The 25556-nt window shown below is 41.0% G+C and overlaps 2 protein-coding genes across 4 annotated transcripts; one reads left to right on the top strand and one right to left on the bottom strand.

Moving 5' to 3' along the window:
* Positions 1-6871: 6871 nt before the first annotated feature.
* slc26a5 (solute carrier family 26 member 5) lies at positions 6872-21065 on the top strand. Of its 3 annotated transcripts, none has more exons than XM_029462279.1 (18): positions 6875-7068; positions 8139-8441; positions 8941-9080; positions 9593-9703; positions 11611-11792; positions 12326-12490; positions 12608-12843; positions 13155-13302; positions 13933-14046; positions 14140-14217; positions 14362-14457; positions 14803-14909; positions 15155-15224; positions 15334-15426; positions 17882-17986; positions 18242-18451; positions 19796-19850; positions 20300-21065. In XM_029462279.1, exons 2-18 carry the CDS (start codon positions 8284-8286, stop codon positions 20413-20415), a joined length of 2184 nt encoding a protein of 727 aa, XP_029318139.1. In that variant the 5' UTR covers positions 6875-7068; positions 8139-8283; the 3' UTR covers positions 20416-21065. The 3 variants fall into 3 exon arrangements, with proteins under 3 accessions (XP_029318140.1, XP_029318139.1, XP_029318138.1); XM_029462278.1 differs by having other exon boundaries at positions 8135-8441; XM_029462280.1 differs by lacking the exons at positions 15334-15426; positions 17882-17986; positions 18242-18451; positions 19796-19850; positions 20300-21065 and having other exon boundaries at positions 6872-7068; positions 8135-8441; positions 15070-15187.
* Positions 20936-25429, bottom strand: psmc2 (proteasome 26S subunit, ATPase 2). Its single transcript, XM_029462284.1, has 12 exons — positions 25248-25429; positions 24910-24947; positions 24738-24819; positions 24501-24600; positions 24215-24346; positions 24037-24109; positions 23481-23576; positions 23075-23239; positions 22884-22971; positions 22391-22593; positions 22152-22248; positions 20936-21214 (listed from the first exon to the last, which is right to left on the bottom strand). Exons 1-12 carry the CDS (start codon positions 25315-25317, stop codon positions 21057-21059), a joined length of 1302 nt encoding a protein of 433 aa, XP_029318144.1. The 5' UTR covers positions 25318-25429; the 3' UTR covers positions 20936-21056.
* Between the last annotated feature and the right edge of the window lie 127 nt (positions 25430-25556).

Genomic DNA, 25556 nt, shown 5'->3' with positions numbered 1-25556 from the left:
CAGCCATGTACTGTTCTCTGTGACAATCATGCGTGAGGACAGAGTAAACATTGTTCTGCCATTAGTTGAACACTGTCGCTGGACATTTAGAGCTTTAACTCAGGAGCAGCTACACCAAGAGATACAATGTTTACAGCCTCACGTGGGACAATGTCAGTAAAGAACAAACAGAATAACTTTAAATATGAGCGGAAACGTTTTGTTAAAATTTTCGTGACACAATGTAACCTCGTTTCAAATGATAGAAAAGGTTGGGGTGGATCACAGAGAAATGTGAATTTAAAAAGTCTTTGTGTAGTTATTAAACTGTTACTTCTTCAGTGAAGCGTCAAGGAAATACGTTAAGTACATGTTGGTTGTATAGGGGATTATATATATCATAATGATAATAATAATAATATATTAGATTTGTATTGCGCTTTTCTAGAAACTCAAAGACGCTTGACAGAGTGAGTGACACAAAGATAAATATATAAACTAACAAATGAAAGAAAAAAAAGGGAGGATAAGGAGAAGAGACGGTCAGTTGGTTGAAGGCTGTGTTGAACAGGTGAGTCTTAAGAGATGAATGTGGAGAGTGAGGAGGAGAGTTCCAGAGGGTGGAGCAGTGATGGAGAAGGCCCCGTCCCCCTAGGATCTGAGTTTGGGATTATATAGTGAGAAGTAAATAAACTCCTGATTGTATTGTGTCACATTTAATGATTATCACATGTACTCGTACACCTCAATCAAAATGTATTATTGCACAACATGTATTTCTGCACAAATGTATAATGAGCACTATATTAGTCATGAATGAAGCACTGTAGGTTCTCTTCAAAGAGTTTCAGGTCCACCTCCATCTCGCCACCTACAAGACGGCCCACCAAGGGGCATAACCGCGCCAACATGGACCAATGAGGGACGACGACACCCTTCTGTAGAGAATATAGCAAAATGTTTATGATGTTTTTGTAACACTTTCACTTGTACCAACAGACAGCTAACTGGCTCTTTATTGATTCGGACTGTGGACTTGGTGTGTGAAAGTGTCCTCGGCTGAGGGTATTTTTTGACATTGCTGTCATCATCACTTTAAATAAATAAGTATCTTGATCAACTAGAAGTTTACTGGATTCAATTGAAAGACTATCTCAGCGCCCTTTGGGCTCAAAACCCAACAATAGTGAGCAAACTCCTCCGTCCTTAGACCACCCCAATCTCCCCAGTGGCTTAAACATCTCCTTAAGTAGCTTCTTAGTAAGTTGATAATGCAAAACATTACAGAAAACATCCTGGTAAATGAAGAAGCCCATAAAACAGAACGTCTCCAGCCTGTACTGTGGAGGCTGAAACGTTACAGGAAGTAAAGAAGAGTCGTACAGTCTAACGCAGGCCTAGTCCACACTCACTTTAGGAGGTGTCATCCTCCTTCATTCTCAAAATAAATCCTGCAATACACACACACACATGTAATTACAGCCCAACAACTCTGTTTTCCCGTCACCACTGAAAACAGAGTTTCTGAAAGTCTTAGTTTCCAGTGACTTTACTTGTTTGTGTGCGGACGACACAGAAAAAATACCTGCGTCCCTGTGGACAAAGCTTAAGTCAGGTAGGCTGCAATATCTACCTACAAGCTAGCATTAACATAAGCTAACATTATCCAAAACAAGCTAATGGTAATAGGCCATGTAAGGGCCTTGTAGTGTAATTGGGCTGCGTTTTATGCTTTAAAACTTTTCATTTGTGAGAGGAATACTGTGTGTTTTTTTCATAGCACTCTGTTCAAATGTAAAAAAGAATATATATATATATATAAATATATATAAAAATCTGCCTTCTGTTTCAGTCTTTATGCTAAGCTAAGCACATTGTCTCCAGCTTGTTGTCAGACGTCCGGTGGTTCATCAGAGGAAACGAAGTGTTTATGCCTCCAAGCACCGCACGGTGAGCAGTGAGTGGTGTGCCGTGTTTATTCTTTTGTTCCTCTCCAAGTCCTTAAGTCACACTCAAACAAGTGTAGTAGGACGTCTGTTGAAGGAAATCCACGTTGAGCTTGAGCCAGAAGATGTGGGCTGACTTAAGATGATGGATAAATCTTAAAAATAAAAAGAATAAAGCCGCTGGACTGATGAAGACCTGTTACCTTTTGGGTTAATGTCATTGTTCAAGTGTGGAGCATGCAGGTCAGTGGATGAAGGTTTACATTTCAACCATCCTAAACTCACTCACCTGACCAAGACTAACATTAAATTAGTTTCCATAAACATATTTAATGCACATTTTGAATATCGCATTAGACAAGCTTCACGAAACTCCGCTTTTCATTTGCTTATCAATTGAAACAAGTGCTGCAGCTGTAATCTTCGAATATTCCAGGATGGAAATTTCCTTCCTGAACTCTTCAAGGTTGATTGTGATTTATTTGAAGACGAGAAAACAAAAGGCTCTTTATTTTAGAATGAGCTTTATAAATGTGATTCATACTGATAGTCACACTTTATAGACTGAGGGCTGTTATCTCGTGGCAATATTCAATGATACGGAACCATAAAATCAGATATTAACAGATGTTGCCTGCTTTGGGAAAGTATTAAATTGTGTAAGCTGCCACAACAAGAACATGTTTACAATTAGAAACTAGAATTTATTTATTAACTAATTATATTTGAGACATGGCTGTGCGTTTGAATGCTTCACTTTATTTTTTTTTGATATTCTTGATTTGTTTTATTAACTTCTCCTTTACAATAATGTATAAAGTAATAAGTATAAAGTATGTTTATATAATTAAATAAAGGCTTCAGTTATAGTCAGGTTCATGTTGCTGCACTTCCTCATCACCAATCATCAAATAAATGTGTGTACAAAGTGTACACAATGTGTAATCATTGTGCTTTAGCGTGTGTGTGTGTGTGTGTGTGTGTGTGTGTGTGTGTGTGTGTGTGTGTGTGTGTGTGTGTGTGTTTGTGTACACCCTCAAGGAGGAAGGTAATCCTGCCCTGTGTGTATGTAAAGTACTGTACACAAGGTAAAAGTTGTTTTTAAAGGTGTGTATTGTATTTACCTCTGATGTACAAAGACAACATTTCCAATGAGGCGTACAATAAATCAATCTAATATAAGAAACACTTACCAACACTAATCAATGCAACATAATATAGTTTTTTTTCAAGTTTTAGTTCTGAGTAAAAGTATTTTAGTCTCATTCTAGTCAAAGAAAAGCTTTAGTCTAGTTTCAGTCAGTGAAAACGGTTTCGTCTTTTTTAGTTATATTATATGGAACCTTTAATTCAATCTGGTCTCGCCAAAACATTTCATTTTACATAAGATTTTATCTGGAAAAACCAGGTTACACAATAAAGACTGCAGCTGTGCAGGAAGTATGTGGTGTGATAACACCAACACAGTTCAACCACTCACCTGGGGCCATATACTCTCTTTAAAACTATGTTATACAACTACTACTATAAATGTTTTGAAACCTATCTTTTGGTTGCCCAAAGTGCATGACAACCTTTCCATTTGAACAACAGAAATAAAAGTGGTTAGCCTAATAAAACGAAAAAGAAAACTGTACACAAAACAATTGCAAACTGTTTGCTTTAAAACTTATTAAATGATAAAAGAAAGTGCCCCATAGACTGAATAATTACGTGTGTGTGTGTGTGTGTGTGTGTGTGTGTGTGTGTGTGTGTGTGTGTGTGTGTGTGTGGTGTTGTACATTACAGTGAAGAGCAGCTACAACTGAAGCCGTCTTTGACGTGTCCACACTGATCTGTCCTCTGTCTCCCTCTTGAGGACGATGTGTTACCTCCACAGGGACATGACGTGTGTGTGTGCGTGTGTATGTGTGTGTGTGTGTGTGTGTGTGTGTGTGTGTGTGTGTGTGTGTGTGTGTGTGTGTGTATTCTGTAACTAATGCTAAAGGACAAGTTTGACATTTTAACACACTTATTTGCTTGAGCTGCAAAACTCATTGGTCAGCACCATTCAAACTTAAATTAAACGAGCAATTTTGCTCGAAGGTTTTAACCTGAGTATTTAGAATAACAACACACACAATCACATAGACGAGTGGAGTACTGTACATAATCATATGGTGTTAAACTGTCTGTAAATACAATAGTATAAGGAAAGAACACACCACTAATCTCAGCATTATGTCGGGGATTCAACATTTTTAATTGAACATCTTTAGACAATGATTCGGTTCATCAGTTCCATCAGTTCACAAACATGGAGGGAATTCTCCTGGAAGAATATCGTTGTTAATGAAATCTTGTGTTCAAGAATGTTTTCCTGCGTATGAGCCAATGAAACAAGCTATTTTTATTGGCTGAGCAACCTGAGCTCAAAAGGGACATTAGATGGGGTCATGCTGTCAGTTCTATGGGTCCTAATGTCACAAGGCTCCCACAGAGGAGGTCGCACTGATTGGATGGAAACTTCATAAACACACACACACACACACACACACACACACACACACACACACGCATTGTTTTCACTGAAATAATTCCACATGAACAGTCTTTAACGAGTTGAGATTAATGAAATGTAGGTAAAAGGTTCTTCCTGCCAATGCAGAAGTTAAACTTGATATTCTCTCCCATATCTCTAATATGGGGTGAGTCCCTTTGTTGCAAAAAGCAGTTAGATTGTATAGAAGTCTATGAGAAAATGTTGCCTGATTAAAACTGAGACACAGCAAGTTTTAAATAGCAACACTGTGATTGCTTTCTCTGAACAAATCAGCGACAATAAGCCTCTGGGGGCAACGGCCAATATATTGGGGGTTCCCGTGTAGCCAGCGGATATCCAGGCCAAGACTTCCTCTTCTGGGAGATGCTCATTGTTTACAGTCTGATTAGAAATGTAGGATGTGAGAATGAAGTTGGAATTAAGAGATGACTTCTACAACGGGAATGTTTCACAAGTAGCCAGTTTACACGTTAAGTTTGAGCTAATATAAAGATAAATTGAGACAATAGCTGATGGGCTCCAACGTTGCATTTTGGCCATTGCATCCGCTTCTTCTGCTCTCCACACACACTGTTCACCTGCATGAAACCGAAGCCCGCTCTAACACGAGATTCTGCACTCATATGGAGATATCTGTTTCTAGAGATCACTGTGATTGTAATTCGTCCATCATTAGCACCTTTCATCTGGAGGAAGCAGGAAGTGGCCAGAAGACGCAGAGAAAACCCATCATGATATCAAAGAGCGATAAATGCTGTTTTTACTGCCCCACAGAACAAACAGCACTATAAAACATTTATAAAACAGGCTTTGAGATCACAGTTGATCAACATCAGTGACTCTGTGATTTAAAGTCAAACATAATTAAAGAAAACAGAAATTTCTATCATAGTTGTTGCAGGTTGCTATTTAATTCACACTAACTTTGCATACTATAAATCAAACTGATACAGCGATCTTGCACTGCCTCATATATGTTTCTTATTCCCACAGTGAAAAGCAAGAAAAACACGTTTTATATTATGATTAAATATAATTTGAATTTCCCTCGGGATAAATAAAGTATCTATCTATCTCTCTCTCTCTCTCTCTCTCTCTCTCTCTCTCTCTCTCTCTCTCTCTCTCTCTCTCTCTCTCTCTCTCTCTCTCTCTCTCTCTCTCTCTCTCTCTCTCTCTCCCTCCTCTGGTAAAGTTAGTTGTCGCCCCCTAATGGAAACAAACTGTTAATACAGAACGAGAGACGGCAGCATCTAATACTGTCTCAAATGTAACACTAAATACAGAAGGCCTGTATGAAGCATGTATACTCTATACTGCCTTTTCTGTAGCGTTTATACTTCTTATTAATGATTGTGATATTTCATATCACTGATATTGCAGAGGACAAAAGTACTTATATGATCAAGGACTTTTATAAATAATGGTTTGGTGTGTTGACACTTATGAATATCAACTACAGGTGATCTTACTGAAGATTGTATCTGAAGCAAAACAAACTTTCTGAGCAGATAAAAGCACACACAAGTAAATAAGGAACAAGTAGTGTGACATCTCAGTCAACTTCATCTGTTGGGTAAACAAAAGATTTGTCAGTGGGATAGATTACAGTAAAGTGAGATGGGGACTTAATTTTTTTAAAGAAGTTTGACGGAGTATCAGCAGGGGGCGGGGTCTTCATTTTGGTGTATGTGAGAAAATCCGTGCACAGGAGGGCACCTCGTGAGTACTACACTTACGTCATGACGCTGGCAGTTTTGTTTTCATCATCCAGCTCCCTGCCCCCAGCCAGAGATCCACACGAGACACGGAGCTCTCCCTCTGACGGTGGTTTGGAGGACCACCAAACCACCTTAATGAGAATCAGGTGGAAAACAGGGAAATGTCACCGGCCACCATGGCAGGTTTTCCTTATGTTAAGAAATATATATATATATTTAAAAGAAATTAAAGATAAATGAAAAATAGGCAGGGATTAAGGTTACAGGGTATATTTCTACAGTCTGGTACCACTGACTGACAGTGTTTAAAACTCTAGCCAGTGGCCGGTAGAAATGTCAATGAAGTGCCACAGTGGCAGTTAAGGGGGAAAAAATTACATATTTTAAACTGGGGCATGGTTTTTAAATTACAATTGCCTGTACCTGTGATATAATTTCCCTTAGAAAAGCCCTACTTTTTTAAACATTCACAGCACAAATGCCCAATTGCCTAGCTGTTGGGCTTATTATTACTTATTATTATGACTACTAAAAATAAATCTAACCTTTGCCAAATGTATAGTTAAATAATAAACAAATGAATAAAAAAGGTTGAACTAAAAGGCAGCCATGGCTCACAGCGTTTATGACTACAAACTGGCCTGAGTGGAAGAAGACTGCGCATGCGTGAGAATCAACGCCTATCTTTTGCCGACCGGAAGGTGGAGAGGAATTTCACTTCGAGTAATTAGTCCTCTCGGCGTAGACTATCTGTGTAGTTTAACAGGTTGCTGCTCTCTGTTGTCCTCCAGAACTTTGCCCTGGTAATTCATCTCGGGAGGTCCGTGTATATCTTCTTATTGTCCTTCAGCCGGCAGCATCCCCGAGGAGCTGGAAGACGGAGGTAAGGCTCTGCTAGCATCTTCATGTTAGCTTAATGCTGTGGAGGGACAGTAGAAGCCTCTCACACTGCTTGTTCACTGGTTTATACTTGTACAACGAACATTGCTTCGTTTTTCTTCGTCTTTATTCAGATGTCACATTAGTTAAATGACTGTTTGTCCTTTATTAATATCGTGTTAGCTAGCTATCGTGGAGGAGAGGAAACGGGAAGACGCTCGAGCGCTCAGCTACTCGTGACGAGACTTGATAGAAAAACAACAATAAATAAATCTGCTTAATTTTTTAATGATGATAGTTCACTGAAAACCCCAGAACATGCCTGGTTAAGTGTTTGTCTGTGTCTGGTATATCATCAGTTAATTACTTAATTTCTTTATTCCGAATATACCATTTTTAATATGGGAATATCACATTAAACGCTAATCTTACTTACTTGGTAAAAAGTTGTTGGCATCACCCATTTGTCTTCTAGCTAACTCATTCATTCAGGGATACAGAAATGAGTGTGCAAAACTTTCATATTGAATAAAGGTGTTTTCAATAACAGGAGAAAAGCTTACTGTAAATGAACCATGCAGTCATGCATATATACTTTATAATCATATAGCAACACAGTGACTAGTATCATACGTTTAGTGGTTTATTTTCTGTTTAAGTTATATACTTATATTCTTGTGTCTCTTTGAAAATCTTGCAGTGGATTTCAGTCACACATGTACACATGAGCCTGGTTTATATTTCTATAGGCTACCTTCCTAACTAAAGATCTCTAAAATCTCTGTTGCACAACAATGGCAAACAACTGGGTGGAGATTGAAATAAGCACCTGACTGAAATGCCACCGGCCACCATGGCAGGTTTTCCTTATGTTAAGAAATTTGTATATTTTTAAAAGCAATTAAAGCTAAATGAAAAATAGGCAGGGATTAAGGTTACAGGGTATATTTCTACAGTCTGGTACTACTGACTCCGTGTTTAAAACTCTAGCCAGTGGCCGGTAGAATTGTCAGTGAAGTGCCACAGTGGCAGTTAAGGAAAAAACTTATCTTTTCTTGCCCTCGGACCAGAAAGACAAGTGCAGACAGACGATTGAAGTTGGAGCGGTTAAAGGAATGAAGATAAACTGGTCAGAACAATGACGGAGAAGATGAAGCGGGAGAGATAAACAACATCAGAGAGACACAAACTCAAAACGATCTGCCCTCCTGCCTCTGTTATGGAGCAAGAAGAAGCTGCCGCTCGGGAGGATGCAGAATCACAGCTGATGTACAGGATAGAGCGCCCGGTCTATGATGAAGCTGCTATCCGGTCACAGCTGCTCAACCGCAGAGAAAACTGCACCACCCTCCGACAGAGGCTGGCCCACCAGTTCCGGTAAGTTTGTACTGAGCTATTAACCTCTGGATTTGTCCTGCTGAAGTGCTGAATCAGTGTATGGTTCAGAGTCAGAAAGGAAATAGTCCTACAGTCTACATACTATGTTGTTTTTTGGCATTTAGCTGACACTACTAGAGTGACTAAAATGAATGAGCAGTATATTACTGGTTTGAATTTCTCTTTATAGTCCGTTGTCCTGTGCTGACATGATTGACCCCTTTTCATAGTTCTCTTTATTAACTTGAATTCCTTGGTAAGCGTAACTCTCCCCGCTCACTCAAGTGGATGTCTGTTTTTGGCAGGATGTGAAATTTAAGAAATATGTCTCTTCAGTGTGTCGGGCCAGAAACTATTTCCCAAAAATAAACATTGATTCCAGGAAGACTGTATGTAGTTAAAAAGATGCCTTTTCTATAATTGGGCAGGAAAAGTCACGCTTAATTTATTTTAAATTACAAACTGAAAAGTTAATCCACTTCGCTTCGTCTCCGCTCAGGTGTTCATCAAAGAAAGCCAAGGCGGCAGTTTTTAGCTTTCTGCCTATTCTCACATGGCTGCCATCCTATCCAGTCAAGCAGTACCTGTTTTCAGATGTGGTCTCTGGTCTCAGCACAGGAGTTGTGCAGCTCCCTCAAGGTCAGTGGATCATTTGGCCATTTAACACGATCAGTTACATTTATACCAACTCACAAAAAGCAACTAAAATATGATTTGACAATTTGAAATGAATTTAAATTTGAAATGGTAACATGCGTGCCATGGTAAATGTGTGCCATGGTAATTTCAAAATAAAGGCATATCTTAAAGATGATGATAATATTAGATTGTTGATCATTGATGTATCGTTACACCCCTATTCATTTGTCATCCATGTATGTTTGAAAGCTTTAAAAACATTACCTTCACAAATTAATGAAGCCAGAAATGTATTCCAAAGCTTTGTACAGTAGTAAGTTTGACCAGGCTAGTTTCACCTGGAATGACACAACGGTTAAACGTGTGAAGGGCCAGCGGCCAACTCCTGGGGGGCTGCTTTCAGCTTCACACCGTCTTTGTTTTGGTATCTCTGTAGCTCTGAGCTTGTGATGCACTTGTCTTCTGGGTCTGTTTATTTTTCATCTCTCCCTCCCCTCTGCTCTGCTCCACAGGTCTAGCCTATGCTATGCTGGCTGCTGTGCCTCCAGTTTATGGTCTGTACTCCTCATTCTACCCCGTCCTGCTGTATACCTTCTTTGGCACGTCCAGACACATATCCATAGGTGAGAACTAAACTTACAGTTAAATGCGAGCACAGATTTTTAGGAATACTTGGCCTTATGCAAGATATTGCCTGGAAAGTTCCTTACCCAATGTTTTTCCTTTTTTTTTTTATAGTAAATCTGCCATTGATTTATAAGGCTAAACATTAGCAACTTTCCACATGACCTGCAAAGAACACACACACACACACACACACACACACACACACACACACACACACACACACACACACACACACACACACACACACACACACACACACACACACACACACACACACACGCAGGGGGTACAGCCCTACTCTGGTATCAACTCATACTACCTGAAGATTCCCGAGTGACAGACTGATCCATACTACGAGTTAAAGGGATATCCATTTCCTCAGCTGTCGTGAGCAGCGGGATAGTGAATTTTCAGCCCCCCCACCCCTGAAATTTCACCCATATGGCTGCTCTCTGTCCTAGAAAGGCCTTCAAGTCATCTCAAATGTCAGCTCTAAGTTATGGTTACAATAACCTAAACCTGCTCAGCCTTTTGCAACAAAAGATCTGATGTGAAGTGAACAACAGGACGCAGTTGACTGCACTGTAAAGTGGTCTTGGCCTGATGACAAGTTGCTGTGGACATGATCCCTTAAATTCTAGATAACTGGGCTGCTGTTCAAGTGCTGGACACACACACACACACACACACACACACACACACACACACACACACACACACACACACACACACACACACACACACTTAAAGTGCATGACCCCACAGTTCCACTCAAAGTCATCTAAGTTATGAACCAGTTATATATATATATATATATATATATATATATATATATATATATATATATATATATATATATATATATATAGAGCTTCTTAAAAGCTTGTTCATCTATATATATATATATATATATACATATATATATATATATATATATATATATATATATATATATATATATATATATATATATATATATATATATATATATATATATATATATATATATATATATACATACATACATACATACATACATACATACATACATACATATAAATATATAAAAAACAAAAGTGTTGCGTTTATATTTTTGGTCAATGTACAATCTGTACAGCACACCCTCTTACTTTACTCCCTTGCAGCAGACAAGGAAAAACTCCCCCAAAAGTGGAAGAAACCTCAGGGAGAGCAACTGAGGAGGGATCCCTCTCCCAGAACGGACAAACATGCCGTAGATGTCATCTGTACATATTATATAAATAAACAACATAAATATAAGAACACAAACATCAAGATTAGTTAAAACAATTCCTAGTGTGGTGTAGGTCATTCCATAAGTCCAGAGCACAACATCTAAAAGCAGATATTCATGATTATCCTGATGGATATTCACCACGATGTGAGTGTTTTAGAAAATCCTAAATCATCCCATCCCTTCTCACGTTTTAATTAGGAGGTGTTTGATGTGTTTGTTGTGGCCACAATTGACGTGAGCAGCACGACTGTGAAATTTCAGTTGCCACACTACCATCTGACTGCTTTCTTTCCAGGAAAGGGCTTCAAGCCTTCGCACATTTCATCTCTTACCTTTAGGACCAAATGACACATGGGCACAATAAAGCAAACCTGCTCAACCTTTTGCAACAAAAGATCTGATCTGAAGTGAACAACAGGAAGCAGTTGGGTGCACTGTAAAATTGGTCTCTGCCAGAGAGCGAGAGGGAATAGCTTGGCTGCTGGGCAAGATGGCCTTTCCACTTAAAGGGACACTACATGATTTCTCAGTTACAGTGGACATCATAAAACTGTAACCAAGCCTGGAAAGATTAAATATTTCCTCCATTCAGCCATAATACATTTTGACAGACTGTGTGTGTGTGTGTGTGTGTGTGTTCTGCAGGCACCTTTGCAGTGATAAGTCTGATGATCGGGGGTGTCGCAGTGAGGGAGGCCCCAGACTCCATGTTTTACACCATGCCTGCCAACGGATCCAACTTGTCTGCCGTCCTGGACGTGGAGGCTCGTGATGCCAGGAGGGTGCAGGTGGCCGTCGTGCTCACAACCCTGGTGGGAATCATCCAGGTCAGCCTCGGAAAAAACACCCCAAACTTTTTTTTACAGAGAAAGAGAGCCCATTTTATTTATTGTTTTGGTTCTGTGGTGTTATTTTATTTATGTTTTATTTATTTAGGATATTTTAATATTTTTTTCACATTCCAATTCCAATATCTGAATATTTTTAAGAATTAAAGATTCATTGTTCTTTGAAAGGGGTTATTTGCATAATTATCCTATTATATTGTCATTATGTCAGTTGCATAAAATGGTTTTAAAATGACAATATTGTTTATCTCAATTATTTCTGGGAAATTATATCGTCCAACCAAGTTGGTTATCATGACAAGCCTGTTGATTTGGTCTAACCCCCACAGAGTGTCTGTTTGGTTAAACATCTCACGCTTATAACACAGTGTTTACACAAAGCAGCAGGGTGTTTGAATCACTGTTGACGTATCAACACCTTGATTTCATGTTTTTATTTGAAACAAAACTATGTAGCTTGTTCTTATCCCCTTACCTCTTTCTTTCTTCTTGCTTTTCTTAAATGTTTTCAGTTTGTCCTGGGCCTTCTCAGGTTTGGCTTTGTGGCAATCTACCTCACAGAGCCCCTGGTGCGAGGATTCACTACAGCAGCAGCAGTGCACGTCGTCGTCTCTCAGCTAAAGTACCTGCTGGGGGTAAAAACGCAGCGCTTCAGTGGGCCCCTCTCTGCTATTTATGTGAGTTTTATGTGGGGCTGAGCTTGTGAAGGGTTTATAGTTGTAAAGAATGCAAGAAGTGCTTCCTTGATTCCTCAAGAAAACTCAGTTTTTACTGCCGTTTTTTTCTCGTCCCAGAGCGTCAAGGCGGTGTTCAGTGACATCACAAGCACCAATGTCACCACTCTCATCCTGGGCCTTGTGTGCATCGTCTTCCTGTATGGTGTCAAAGACCTCAACGAGCGCTTCAAGAAGAAGCTGCCCATTCCCATTCCTGGAGAGATCATCGTGGTCATCGTGTCAACCGGCGTCTCGTATGGACTGTCCCTATCAGATCAGTACAAAGTGGACGTGGTTGGGAAGATACCGACCGGGTAGGTTACATTCGTATGTTGTTGTAGTTTTAGGCTCTTGTTCACCACATCAAGCCGTAAAAAGGAAAACAAATATTACACTTAGATGGATGTAGTACAAGTGGGGGTTGCTACGGCTCAAGAGGGAGAGTGGTCGTCCAGTGGTTGGAGGGTCAGCGGTTTCGATCCCCAGTCGACATGTCGAAGTGTTGTGTGAATGTGTGTACGCTGACATGTGAATGGGTGTGTTGTAAAGCGCTATGAGTCATCGCAAAGTTAAAGCGCTATATAATTGTAGTCTATTTACGTCTTATGTTCTTATGTGTTCTCAGGCTTCTCCCTCCTGCCGCCCCAGAGTTCTCTCTGTTACCCAGTTTGATTACAGACTCCTTTGCTGTTGCAATTGTAGGATTCTCAATGGGCATCTCACTTGCCAAGACCTTTGCTCTGAAGCACAACTACAAAGTGGATGGAAACCAGGTGAGTCTGGACATCTGAGGAGCTGCTGACGAGCCACACATCCTGGCTGTGCAATTAATCGATTACGATTTTGGCTTCAAGATAATCAACATAAAACGATTATTTTGCTCCATTCAGTTTTGCAATGACACTCTTGTTTTGTCTTGTGTTTTAAATCCAGCGCACCCCTTTCCTTTACAGCGTTGCAATTTTGATCCCCTCACGGGAATCCTTTTAAAAAGTCTTAAAAGGCATTGAAAACATTAATCTAAAAATAGATCCTTAATTCTTATTAAAATGTCTTATATCAATCTTTTAAACATGTTAACCCTTGGGAAGTAGGATTTTATGAATCTATTTTTCTGACATTGCATTGTAAAATCTCAAAATAATTGGTAACCTCTATTTTTATTATTTTTATTACCAAATGTCTCTCGCATTAACTTTACGCAGATCTGTATAGCGGGAAAATTGTGCGTAAAATTGGTCTTGGATTTCATTCCGAGTAGCATGAAAAGAAAATCTTAAATCTAACTTTCCTTAAACTGTAGAAAACCCTGCGTGCATGTAAGCACCTGCGAGCTTTAGAAGACATTCACATTTTGATTCCACTTAATGTATTTGAACCTTTTTGTGTTGTTCTGCTTTCAGGAGCTGATTGCCCTCGGCCTGTGTAACTTCATCAGCTCTTTCTTCCAAACCTTCGCCATCACTTGCTCCATGTCAAGGAGCCTGGTGCAGGAGAGCACTGGTGGAAAAACACAGGTAACTCATACACAGTCTCACTTGACTAATTTGGGGTTGTAAAAGTATAATTAGAATGAGATAATGTTGACACAGTTATTTGTTTGTGTTCAGATCGCGGGGCTGCTGGCGTCGCTCGTGGTGCTGTTGGTGGTGGTGGCCATTGGTTTTGTTTTCCAGCCGCTCCCTCAGGTGGGTGAAGCTGTTGCTGATGACGACCTGTCTGGCAGCAAATGGAGTTGCAGACACTTAAACAAACGGTGGCTGACGGCTCAAAAACTAGTTAATGCATTGTTTAGTTTAGTTAAATGTTGTATTATCATCTCTGTATCCCAGACTGCGCTGGCTGCCATCATCATGGTGAACCTGTTGGGGATGTTCAAACAGATCAGAGACATTCCTGCTCTGTGGAGGACCAGCAAGATCGAACTGGTCAGTCTGACAAATCAAGCTCAACCTGCTTTCTTTTACTGTTTCATATGTTTTCACACCTTCATCAATCTGCCTGCATTGTGTTGTATCAGAATATTTATTTTGTGTGTGACTTGTGACGCAAGTTTCCTAATGAATCTGAGAATAAAGGGATATTTAATCTAATTGTTCCCTCGGAAAGAGAACCATGTGGAGTTAATCATGGAGGGTTTGCACATTTTAAATTTGTTTGAACCTTTTAACAATGTTAAAGGAAGACAGACTGCACTTTTACAGTGCTTAATGTAATGTGATATTGTCAGTGTGTGATCTGTATATTTCTGTTTCTTCCCTTCTCTCTCTCAGGCCATCTGGCTGGTGGCTTTCGTAGCGTCTGTGCTGTTGGGACTGGATTATGGCCTCCTAGTGGCTCTCGCATTCGCCATACTAACGGTCATCTACAGAACACAGAGGTACTGATTATAGGCAGAAGTCTTTAGTCTGAATGTGTGTTTAGTGTTTAGCTGTGTTACTAATACCATCACATCATTATATAGAAAGGTTAGACTTGGAGCGAAGTACAAGTCTAACATTTCTCTTTTTTTATTTCCTGATATGCCCTTGGTTCAAAAGAGCAGCCCTCCTCAGCCAATCTACTGGCCTTTCTTCTTTCTGTATCAGACTTATTAGTGTTTCTGACTTTCTCCTCATCTTCCAGCCCTAAAAGTGGCATACTGGGCCATGTTCCCGGCACAGGGCTGTACTGTGATGTGGATGAGTATGAAGAGGTGAGTCCGTCAAAGGAAAAAACACTGAACTCTGAACACAGGCTAAAAGTCTCCCATCGACTCTGTTGGTCTGAACTCTGAACGCCTGTGACGTGTGTTTTGTTCCCAGGCAGCTGAAAATGAGGGGATTAAGATTTTCTACTTCAACTTTTCAATCTACTTCGCCAACTGTGACCTTTATGTGAACGCCCTCAAGGAGAAGGTGTGTGTGTGTGTGTGTGTGTGTGTGTGTGGAGAAGGTGTGTGTGTGGAGAAGGTGTGTGTGTGGAGAAGGTGTGTGTGTGGAGAAGGTGTGTGTGTACACTCTCAAGGAGAAGGTGTGTGTGTGTACACCCTCAAGGAGAAGGTGTGTGTGTGTGTGTGTGTGTGTGTGGAGAAGGTGTGTGTGTACACTCTCAAGGAGAAGGTGTGTGTGTGTGTGTGTGTGTGTGGAGAAGGTGTGTGTGTGGAGAAGGTGTGTGTGTGGAGAAGGTGTGTGTGTACACTCTCAAGGAGAAGGTGTGTGTGTGTACACCCTCAAGGAGAAGGTGTGTGTGTGTGTGTGTGTGTGGAGAAGGTGTGTGTGTACACTCTCAAGGAGAAGGTGTGTGTGTGTGTGTGTGTGGAGAAGGTGTGTGTGTGGAGAAGGTGTGTGTGTGGAGAAGGTGTGTGTGTACACTCTCAAGGAGAAGGTGTGTGTGTGTACACCCTCAAGGAGAAGGTGTGTGTGTGTGTGTGTGTGTGTGTGTGTGTGTGTGTGTGTGGAGAGAAGGTGTGTGTGTGTGTACACCCTCAAGGAGGAGGTAATCCTGCCCTGTGTGTATGTAAAATACTGTACACAAGGTAAAAGTTGTTTTTAAAGGTGTGTATTGTATTTACCTCTGATGTACAAAGACAACATTTCCAATGAGGCGTACAATAAATCAATCTAATATAAGAAACACTTACCAACACTAATCAATGCAACATAATATAGTTTTTTTCAAGTTTTAGTTCTGAGTAAAAGTATTTTAGTCTCATTCTAGTCAAAGAAAAGCTTTAGTCTAGTTTCAGTCAGTGAAAACGGTTTCGTCTTTTTTAGTTATATTATATGGAACCTTTAATTCAATCTGGTCTCGCCAAAACATTTCATTTTACATAAGATTTTATCTGGAAAAACCAGGTTACACAATAAAGACTGCAGCTGTGCAGGAAGTATGTGGTGTGAAAACACCAACACAGTTCAACCACTCACCACAAAACAATTGCAAACTGTTTGCTTTAAAACTTATTAAATGATAAAAGAAAGTTCCCCATGGACTGAATAATTACTACATGGCCCTGTCACACAGCTCCGTATGACAGAAACATGCCGGCGTATATGAAAAGTAGCTCAAAATTTGTCAGAGTCCAAATACGTCCAACTTTTCCACAGCGGTGTTGTAGCTGACGTATACATAACGAATACATAACGAATTATTATACGTATGTCACTTACTTATACAAAACGTATCAGAGCGTCTGGCCAATGGAGCTGGAAAAGTGCCATTTGGTTCACATCATGCTGATACTGGAGAACAGAATGTACTCTTGTCGCAGCCTCTCAGCATCCTCCATGCTCTCTGATGATGGGTTGATGTATTCATCAAGACGTGCTGTGAAGAGGTGAGGATGAGCTATTCACAGGGACCCTATATACTATATTCAAACCCCAATAAGCTCCCAAAACGCTAGCTGAGCGCTAGCTGTACTGTAGACTGTTCACGTTTAATAAATTACTCCGTCGTCAGGCATAATCTTAACATAGGGTAGGAATAGGTTATCCACTCGTTATCAATAAGTTGGCTGTAGGATTCACCGTCAGCCGACGTAGCCTATATCTAACTTACCTCTAACGTATTCACGTAGGTATTCACGTACTGTATTCACGTACTGTATTCACGCAGGTATTCACGTACTGTATTCACGCAGGTATTCACGTACTGTATTCACGTACTGTATTCACGTACTGTATTCACGCAGGTATTCACGTACTGTATTCACGCAGGTATTCACGTACGTATTCACGCAGGTATTCACGTACTGTATTCACGTACTGTATTCACGTACTGTATTCACGCAGGTATTCACGTACTGTATTCACGCAGGTATTCACGTACTGTATTCACGCAGGTATTCACGTACGTATTCAGTATTCACTTATGTCTAACGTGACGTAACTTATGTGTAACGTCTGCATAACTTATGAGGCACACGTTGGGTACGTCAGGAAATTTTGAACATGCGCAAAACATTTTCACAGTCTCAGCGTTCAACAACGCACCCCAGCGTAACTCCGCCTGCTCTTAACGAATACTACTTATGCCTTACCTTATATCAACGTAAACCAGCGTATTGCCGATATTTTCTATACACCATATTTGTGTATACGTTATGCATTCGTTGGGTATTCGTCTGATACATTTTGTATTAGTAAGTGATACGATATCAATAGGTTAGACATGCGTATCTGTATACGTTCACTTTTCCGATCCAATGAAAAGTTGGACTCTGACAAATTGTGAGCTATTTTCTTATATGTTTCCGCCATACGGATATGTGTGACAGGGCCTTAAGCAAGAATTGTTTTGCATCTCTATTCTAGTAGCTAGTCCAACTGTTTCACTCGCGTGTTACTAATATCCATGATGTCTTTACAGACGGGAGTAAACCCTGAGGACTTGCAAGCTGCCCGGAAAGCCCAAAGAAAGCAGAAGGAAAAGGCAAACGGCAACCACAGCCCTTCACTGAAGACGTGTGGCGCGGTGAGTTCTCTGCTTTCTGCTCTCCCTGGTTTCTTTTTTGCGTGGGTACACAGTCAGCTTTGTTGTGTCAGCATTCTGCATATTTGCATTTATGTGTCTGTCAAGTAGTGGCAGGTAGTGTCAGGAAGAGGGAACTCTTTAAAGAGATTTATTTCATCAAACCTGTTAATACCACAGTGAATTGAACTTCTATGTTTTTGGACTCAAACATGACAATATTTTCTCTTATGAAATCCCTTTCTTTGATTGGTCCAGGATAAGGAGCGGGGAGTGACTCATGAGGTTTTGTCCTATAACCATGTGGTGGAGGAGCAGAGGAACGGTCAGCTGGAGGACGGACACAACATGCCACTCGAGTCAGAGGACGCCGCCTTCCTTCAACCTCTCAGCGCCATTCACTCCATCATTCTGGACTGGACGCCTGCCAGCTTCATCGACTCTGTGGGAACCAAAGCCATCAAACAGGTTATTATAACCGGCTTTTTTTCAACGTCAGGTTCACTGCAACAACAGGGTTTCTCAGGCTACGTTCACATTACAGGGCTTAATGCTTAATTACGGCGCTCCTCCAACTGATCAGCTCCTCCAAACCCACAACCTGCTCCCTTGACCCTCTTCCAACTCCACTACTGAAGTCCTGCCTCTCTGTCCTCTGCCCCTACCTCACTCACCTCTTCAACTCCTCGCTGTCCCATGGAACCGCCCCCTCTGCCTTCAAAACAGCGGCGATCACCCCAATCCTCAAAAAACTGGATCCCTCCTCTCAACAACTCCCGCCCAATGTCAAACCTCCCTTTCCTGTCAAAAACATTGGAACGCATTGTTGCCATTCCCACCTCCATGCCAATCACCTTTTTGAACCCCTCCAGTCTGGTTTTCGCCCCCTCCACAGCACAGAAACAGCACTACTCAGAGTCCTCAACGACCTCCTCACCTCTGCTGATACCGGTTCCCTCAGCATCCTAATCCTCCTTGACCTGAGTGCAGCCTTTGATACCGTCAGCCATAACATCCTGCTCTCCAGACTCAAGGACATCGGTATCGAGGGTACTGCACTCAGGTGGCTCCAGTCCTACCTGTCCCGACAGATCCCACTTAATTTCCCATCACAACCACTCCTCTGCCACAGCACCAGTCACCCAAGGCGTCCCCAAGGTTCAGTACTCGGCCCCCTCCTCTTCACAATCTACATCCTCCCCCTCCTATCTCACTGACCTCATCTTTCCTTTCCACCCCCAAATCCAAACTGTGCAGCTTTGGAGACAGAGCCTTCTCCAGGGCAGCACCCAGGCTCTGGAACTCCCTCCCCCAAGACATCTGTGACTCTGTCCCTCTCCATATTCGAGTCCCGCCTCAAGACGCACCTCTTCTCAACTATCATTTGCTAGCCCCCTGTTAACCGTATTATTATTATTATTATTATTATTATTATTATTATTAATAATAATAATAATAATATTATTATTATTAATATTATTAATATTATTATTATTATTACTTTTTCCTTTTCTCTTTCCCTTTCTTCCCTCGTTCCTAACCCCTCCCCCCCACTTCCCCTACTATTGTAAAGCGGCTTTGAGGTCTTGAAAAGCGCTATATAAATATTTACTTATTATTATGTCTGTTGTGAACATTTTTTGGGACCACATTTGGTCTGAAAATATGGCCGGCTTATGCCTAGGGCTCGGGTTAGGGATATATCCTGTGCTGTTGCAGTGTCAGTTCAGAAGCATGAGGAAGCATGTTGTAGCAGGAACACTGGCATTCAGTATTTCCCCTCAGTGAGTATGTAAGTATTTGTCTCTGCAGGTTGTTAAGGAATATGCAGCTGTGGACGTTCGAGTGGTGATCGCCGGCTGCAGCAGTAAGTAATCCTGATACTTTTCTCTGTTGGTTTGAGCTAATGGGCTATGATCACGTTCATTAAAGTAATAATTCACCCACTAAATCAGTGGTTCCCAAACTCTTTCTGCAGGGCTCCGCTTTTGTAGATACAAATATTTTTGCGCACCCCTGTTCTAAACTGTAAGGGAAAATGCCTGCGTTTGGGAAGTAGAGGTTAAATAAGACTTGGAATATACTGCAAAGGTTGTGAGTTTAGTTTTGCTGTTGTCTCGCGTTATTTTATTTAGTCAAGACTTTTCTCAGTTTTTGAATTGTTTGTTCACCGTGGAGGCATCTGACAAAAACTACGTTTTCTTCAAGGTAACTGATTTACAAATGATCATTTTGGGTAAAGTATTCCCTTTATGGTACAGCTCAGATGTAAATACTGTTGTTTGAGAACTGTATCTCTCTGCTTTGATCTACAAGGAAGCCTTCTGTCTGAGCTGGACTCCATACAGTTTTTCACTGGGGTCATGACTCCAGAAATGGTGTTCCCCACCGTCCACGATGCTGCACTCCACTGTCGAGGCTCAAATCACTGACAACCCACAGCAGATTTGAGATTCTGCACCCAACTGAAGATGTGATGGACTGATGCTGCAGCAGCAGTCAGGATGAACTGTTCATACGGTGTTTTTTCCTCTCATGAAGCACCCAAGAGTGTGACAACCTTTGTAACTTAAGGTGCATAAAGCAGTAAAATACAGTTTCTAGGTGACATGGCTACAGCCTTATTCCTCTTTCTCTGGGGTCGTTTAGAGTTGCACTTTAAAGTCTTTGTTTAACGCTCTGCTGGGAGAAGTCAATTGTTAAGCAAGCTGCTGTTTTGGGGTTTTCCACATTGTGGTGGAAACTTGTGTAAAGCTGACTTTTCATCATGCTGGTATCAAATGTAAAGACTGTGTTCTGATGGATTTTAGTATTTCTGTGTAATTGTTTTCAAACCAGCAAAAGCACTGTCGTTAGGTAATATGTATGTTGCAGGATGTATGTGTTGAGATGTTACAGATGCCTTTAATGTTACGATCACATGGTTATTTAACAAATCACTTAAGACTCAAATCTGGAATAAACTTTATTTTGAATTGAACAAGAATGACAACAAAAGGACAATATTTTTTTGACTCCGTTCTCCACTTCTTCTGACAGTAAAAAGCCAAAGTGGAACTTCTCTCTCACACACTTAGTTGTAGGTCATGTATCTGGGAGTGGCGCTGAACTTGGCGTATGACTTGATGACCTTGTTAACAGCCTCCAGGAAGTCTTTCTCTGTGGCGATCTTCCTGCGAGCTCTGATGGCGAACATGCCAGCCTCTGTGCACACACTGCGGATCTCAGCACCTGGTGGGAACACACGCACACACACATCACAACTTAAAATCCAACCATAATAATAAATATTGTGAAGAAGTTCAGTCGCTTTTGTTGCTTTTCAGGTTCAGGGTGAGATGCTAGAAAGTAAAAAAGGCTTTTAATGTTTGAGTGCTAAAATATTCTTGGCTTCAGATCTAGATAAAATCAAACAGGTTCAACTGTGCAGCATGATGTTTAAAACGTTTTGATAACAAGAAGATCCTGTAACTTGGTGCAGTTTGAGAAAATAGAATTTTTTTTATTATAAAATTCCAATGTACAAAAATGTTTGTAAGCTGTCCATTATAGTTCTTAGAAAGAAATCAGTAGTCAGTCAGACCTTCAAAAAACAAAAGGAATCGGCAAAGAAAATTTCAATCATTGTATCTGTAATAGAGAGGTCTTCTTACCCATCTGAGATATTTTACAATCTGTTGGATGAGGTACAACACCAAGCTTTTCATTGGACAGTGACAAACTGCTGTTACAGTGCAGCCTTGTGGCCACGCACCAGTACTACACTATGGGACACATTTGTTACTGTTATCTTGAGTAACTAGTAATCAATAGTCCACGCCAGCAAATTAAGCATCTTAGAAGATCAAAGGGAAAAATTACCACCTTTTTAAAGTGTATGTACAATCAGCAGGGACTCAGAAGCTCATGTGCAATGCTTTCTGGTACTTGAGCAGGAGAACTCAGTTTTCTCAGTCAAGCACACACTGAGGAGTAACATTTACCATCAACACCAATAGGACGTCCACATAAAGTGGCAAATTTTCCCCCTTAAACTTCAGTGTTATTTTGTCCCCGAATGAAACTTTCAGAATAGGTAGCGACGAAAAACTAATGTAAAATAGAGCTACAGTGAAAGTATGTGTTTTTAGGAGACAAATGACGGCGATTGATTGCTGCTGTGTCTTACCGGTGCTGTTGGGACAGAGGCGAGCCAGCAGCTCAAAGCGAATGTCTCTCTCCACACTCATAGAGCGGGCATGGATCTTGAAGATGTGTGTGCGACCCTGAAACGCAAAACAAATGGGAGGTGAGGCTCGAGAGGTTCACAAAAGAAAAGCAGTTGGAAACTGCTACACAAAGTAGAGATGAGCTGACAGTGTTGTATAGATTTAGGAGAATATATCTGCATGTCTTGTGACGGCTCACCTCCAGGTCAGGCAGGCTGAACTCTATCTTCCTGTCCAGACGTCCGGGTCTCATCAGGGCCGGGTCCAGAGTGTCCGGTCTGTTGGTGGCCATCAGCACTTTGATGTTGCCTCGAGGGTCGAAGCCGTCCAGCTGGTTGATGAGCTCCAGCATAGTCCTCTGGACCTCATTGTCTCCACCAGCACCGTCATCAAAACGAGCGCCTGGCAGGTTCCAAAACAAAAGGATAAAGTCCCGCGTTAATGTGGAAGATTGTATTCTGCTTTTAATGTTCTGTGGGGATATTATCATCATTATTATTTGTTTTTAATTCAGTTTAGTTTCTTTACTATCGTTTTGATTTATATTACAGACATGGCACTGTTATGTCTCAGGATGTTGCCCTGATGTGAGCATAGCTTGAGATATTATGAAAGGATCATAACACTAATATATAAGAGAAAATATACAGTAGATGAACATAAAAAGGATGGGACAGTGGGGAGAGCCTTACCTCCGATGGCGTCAATTTCATCAAAGAAGATCAGACATGCCTTCTTAGTCCTGGCCATCTCGAACAGTTCACGCACCATCCTGGCTCCCTTCAGACAAACGCAGGAATCCAAAATTAATATAAATATTTATCAAGATCCAACAGCTGTTGTTCTCGGCCTGGGGTTTCTCTCCAACTCTTCTCACACTCACCTCTCCCACATACTTCTGCACCAGCTCTGAGCCGATGACTCTGATGAAGCAGGCGTCGGTCCTGTTGGCCACAGCACGGGCGCACAGGGTCTTTCCTGTGCCGGGCGGCCCGAACAGCAGCACACCTTTTGGAGGCTCAATACCCAGATTGACAAACCTCTCAGGCTGGTGAGCAGAGGAGAAAGAAGCAGGATGATCAATCAGGATGGACTCTTTCACATGGCATAGATCCGCTGTCTTATTCACTCCTGTTAACTAAATGTGTGATGGCAGGTCTATCTATTAAAATCGCTCCAAAACAGTTGAATGGACAGTTCTGAGTCTTCCTCAGTCTGGGAGATTGTTGTGTCTAGGAAAAGCTCCGGTAGTGGTTTGGCTGTGGGATTTGTTTCCTCTGAACACTCACATGCAGCAGGGGGGTCTCGACCACTTCTCTCAGCTTCTCAATCTGCTCCTTACATCCACCAACATCACTGTAGGTCACATCAGGCTTCTCCTCCACCTACAACATGAGAACAAAGAGTTGTTGCTACAGCTTATTATGGGACAGTGCAGTTTTAATTTCGTTAAAGAAAACTAGGATGAAATATGTTTGTCAACCTTTTTTTCTTTGACTAAGACGAGAAGAGTTGTCGTCATTAAAAACACCAACTGTGACAATATTATTGGCGAGACTAAACTCCTACTTCTTGACCTCTGCTACTATAACGCCTCAAGTTTGCAGGGAATCGGAGTAAAGCTGCGTTCTTAATCATTCAACCTGTTTTATAATGGTGAGATCTAAGACTACATTTAAAACTAAAATGTAATTACTTTTCCGACTTAAACCCACAAACTGTGAAGGATAGAAATGACTGAAATGTGATTTAATGTAGAAAAAAGACAAAGATAATCTAAATGCACAGTTGACACGTTTAAACGTCAGATTTCATGGTGTTGCTCTCCTACGTTAGATCCATTACCTGCATCATGGTGACGGTTGGGTCGATCTTAGGAGGCAGAGGAATGTGGATCTGATACTTGTTTCTGTCAACACTGGAAGAACAGAGGGGACATTGAGCAGATTGTTACACTACATATTTGACATAAATGTGACTTTTAAACTATATTAGAGCGATTGAAATAACACTTCTGCCTCACCCGACTCTCATGCCCTCCTCGATGTCCGTTGGGGCCACCTGGTCGCTCAAGTCCACCACAAACTTGGCAAACTGTTTGACGTTGATAATGTATTTGGGGTCCTCAGAGTCTGCGTTGATGATCTTTGTGCATCTGTTTAAATAATACACAGAAACATTTGGGACTATGAAATGGATATACTTGACAAATTCCAACATGAAAACAAAAGATTTCTCTTGCACTGGAAGGAACATAGTAACATATTGTTAAGACCTGCGCAATACATCTTATACTGTTATAAGTTCACCTTGCAACCTGTAGCGGCTGTTCACTCTGCAGAGTCTGTTTGTCGGCAGCCAGATCCCAGAGTGCTGGAGGAGCCAGGCCTGTGTCGGACTCCTTAATGCCTGTCAAAGCCAAAAAACACAACAGGAACTTCTTCAAACACAATCCAGCATCCAACATCTGAAGCTAGTAGTCTACTGAGGAAAAACTATTAGCAACACATTTTCTGCTGAAGCATATTTATGTTCTTATACCCCACCTGTCAGCTCGTTGATCTTTTTGAGCAGCTGCTGGATGTCATCTTCCACTTGTTTGATCTGTCTGGAGTAGGTGCTTTGACCCTGTCGACAAACAGCAAGCACATGCAAATGTAACCAATTTCACAGCTTTAACAACTACACTGGCTCATTCTTTGCTCAGGACGTACTTACATATGTTTTCAGCAGGGCAATGTCCCCTTCATCCAAAGCTGTGGAGATAAAAACAACATAAATGAGTTTGCATTCTGACATTGTCATTGGGCCGCTAGCTCTATTGTCGAAATGAGCAAAAGCCTTTCATTAACATACACGTACACATTTTATAGTAACGGAATTCACATACGGCAAAGTTCCTAAATGTTACATTTAACACCGGTTATTGTGGCCAGTGGTAAACACGTAGCAGTTTATTTAAAGAGCAGAGCTAAAGTTAGCCAAGTAGCTAATGTCGACGCTCCTTTTCAGAAAAGGACATTTAAGAATGATATTAAATAATATTTTAGATATACATCTGATAGGTGCATCTTCCTTCTCCACTTCCTTAGTCTTCCTTTGATCGTCTCCCAAATAGTCCGGCATTTTAAATCTGTGAACAAACTGTCGCTAACAAAAAGACCGAGCTGCTCCGGCAGCTAAACTGTACAATTACACAGCAGCTTTCAGTTTCCGCCGCTTTCCGCCAGTCACCGGAAATACAGGTCGGAGGTTTATTGAGGATGTACCACCAATAAAATAAAAACATTTGAGTCACATAAATAATGCTCATATAATTTTTCGTAATAAATATTAATTAAATGTTCAATTAATATTAGTATGTT

This window comes from Cottoperca gobio, chromosome 23 (genome assembly GCF_900634415.1).
Source record: "Cottoperca gobio chromosome 23, fCotGob3.1, whole genome shotgun sequence".
Lineage (NCBI taxonomy): Eukaryota > Metazoa > Chordata > Actinopteri > Perciformes > Bovichtidae > Cottoperca > Cottoperca gobio.
The sequence above is the reverse complement of the archived record's forward strand: the minus strand, read 5'-3'. Positions and strand labels throughout refer to the sequence as shown.

Excerpts from the sequence above, each read along its gene's own strand:
- psmc2 (XM_029462284.1), bottom strand. The coding sequence starts at position 25,317 with ATGCCGGACTATTTGGGAGACGATCAAAGGAAGACTAAGGAAGTGGAG. Across the intron at positions 23,577-24,036 it reads CAACCGTCACCATGATGCAG|GTGGAGGAGAAGCCTGATGT; the intron begins GTAATGGATCTA and ends CTCATGTTGTAG. Across the intron at positions 22,594-22,883 it reads TGAAATTGACGCCATCGGAG|GCGCTCGTTTTGATGACGGT; the intron begins GTAAGGCTCTCC and ends GGAACCTGCCAG.
- slc26a5 (XM_029462279.1), top strand. The coding sequence starts at position 8,284 with ATGGAGCAAGAAGAAGCTGCCGCTCGGGAGGATGCAGAATCACAGCTG. Across the intron at positions 14,047-14,139 it reads GCACTGGTGGAAAAACACAG|ATCGCGGGGCTGCTGGCGTC; the intron begins GTAACTCATACA and ends GTTTGTGTTCAG. Across the intron at positions 19,851-20,299 it reads GGTGATCGCCGGCTGCAGCA|GAAGCCTTCTGTCTGAGCTG; the intron begins GTAAGTAATCCT and ends TTGATCTACAAG.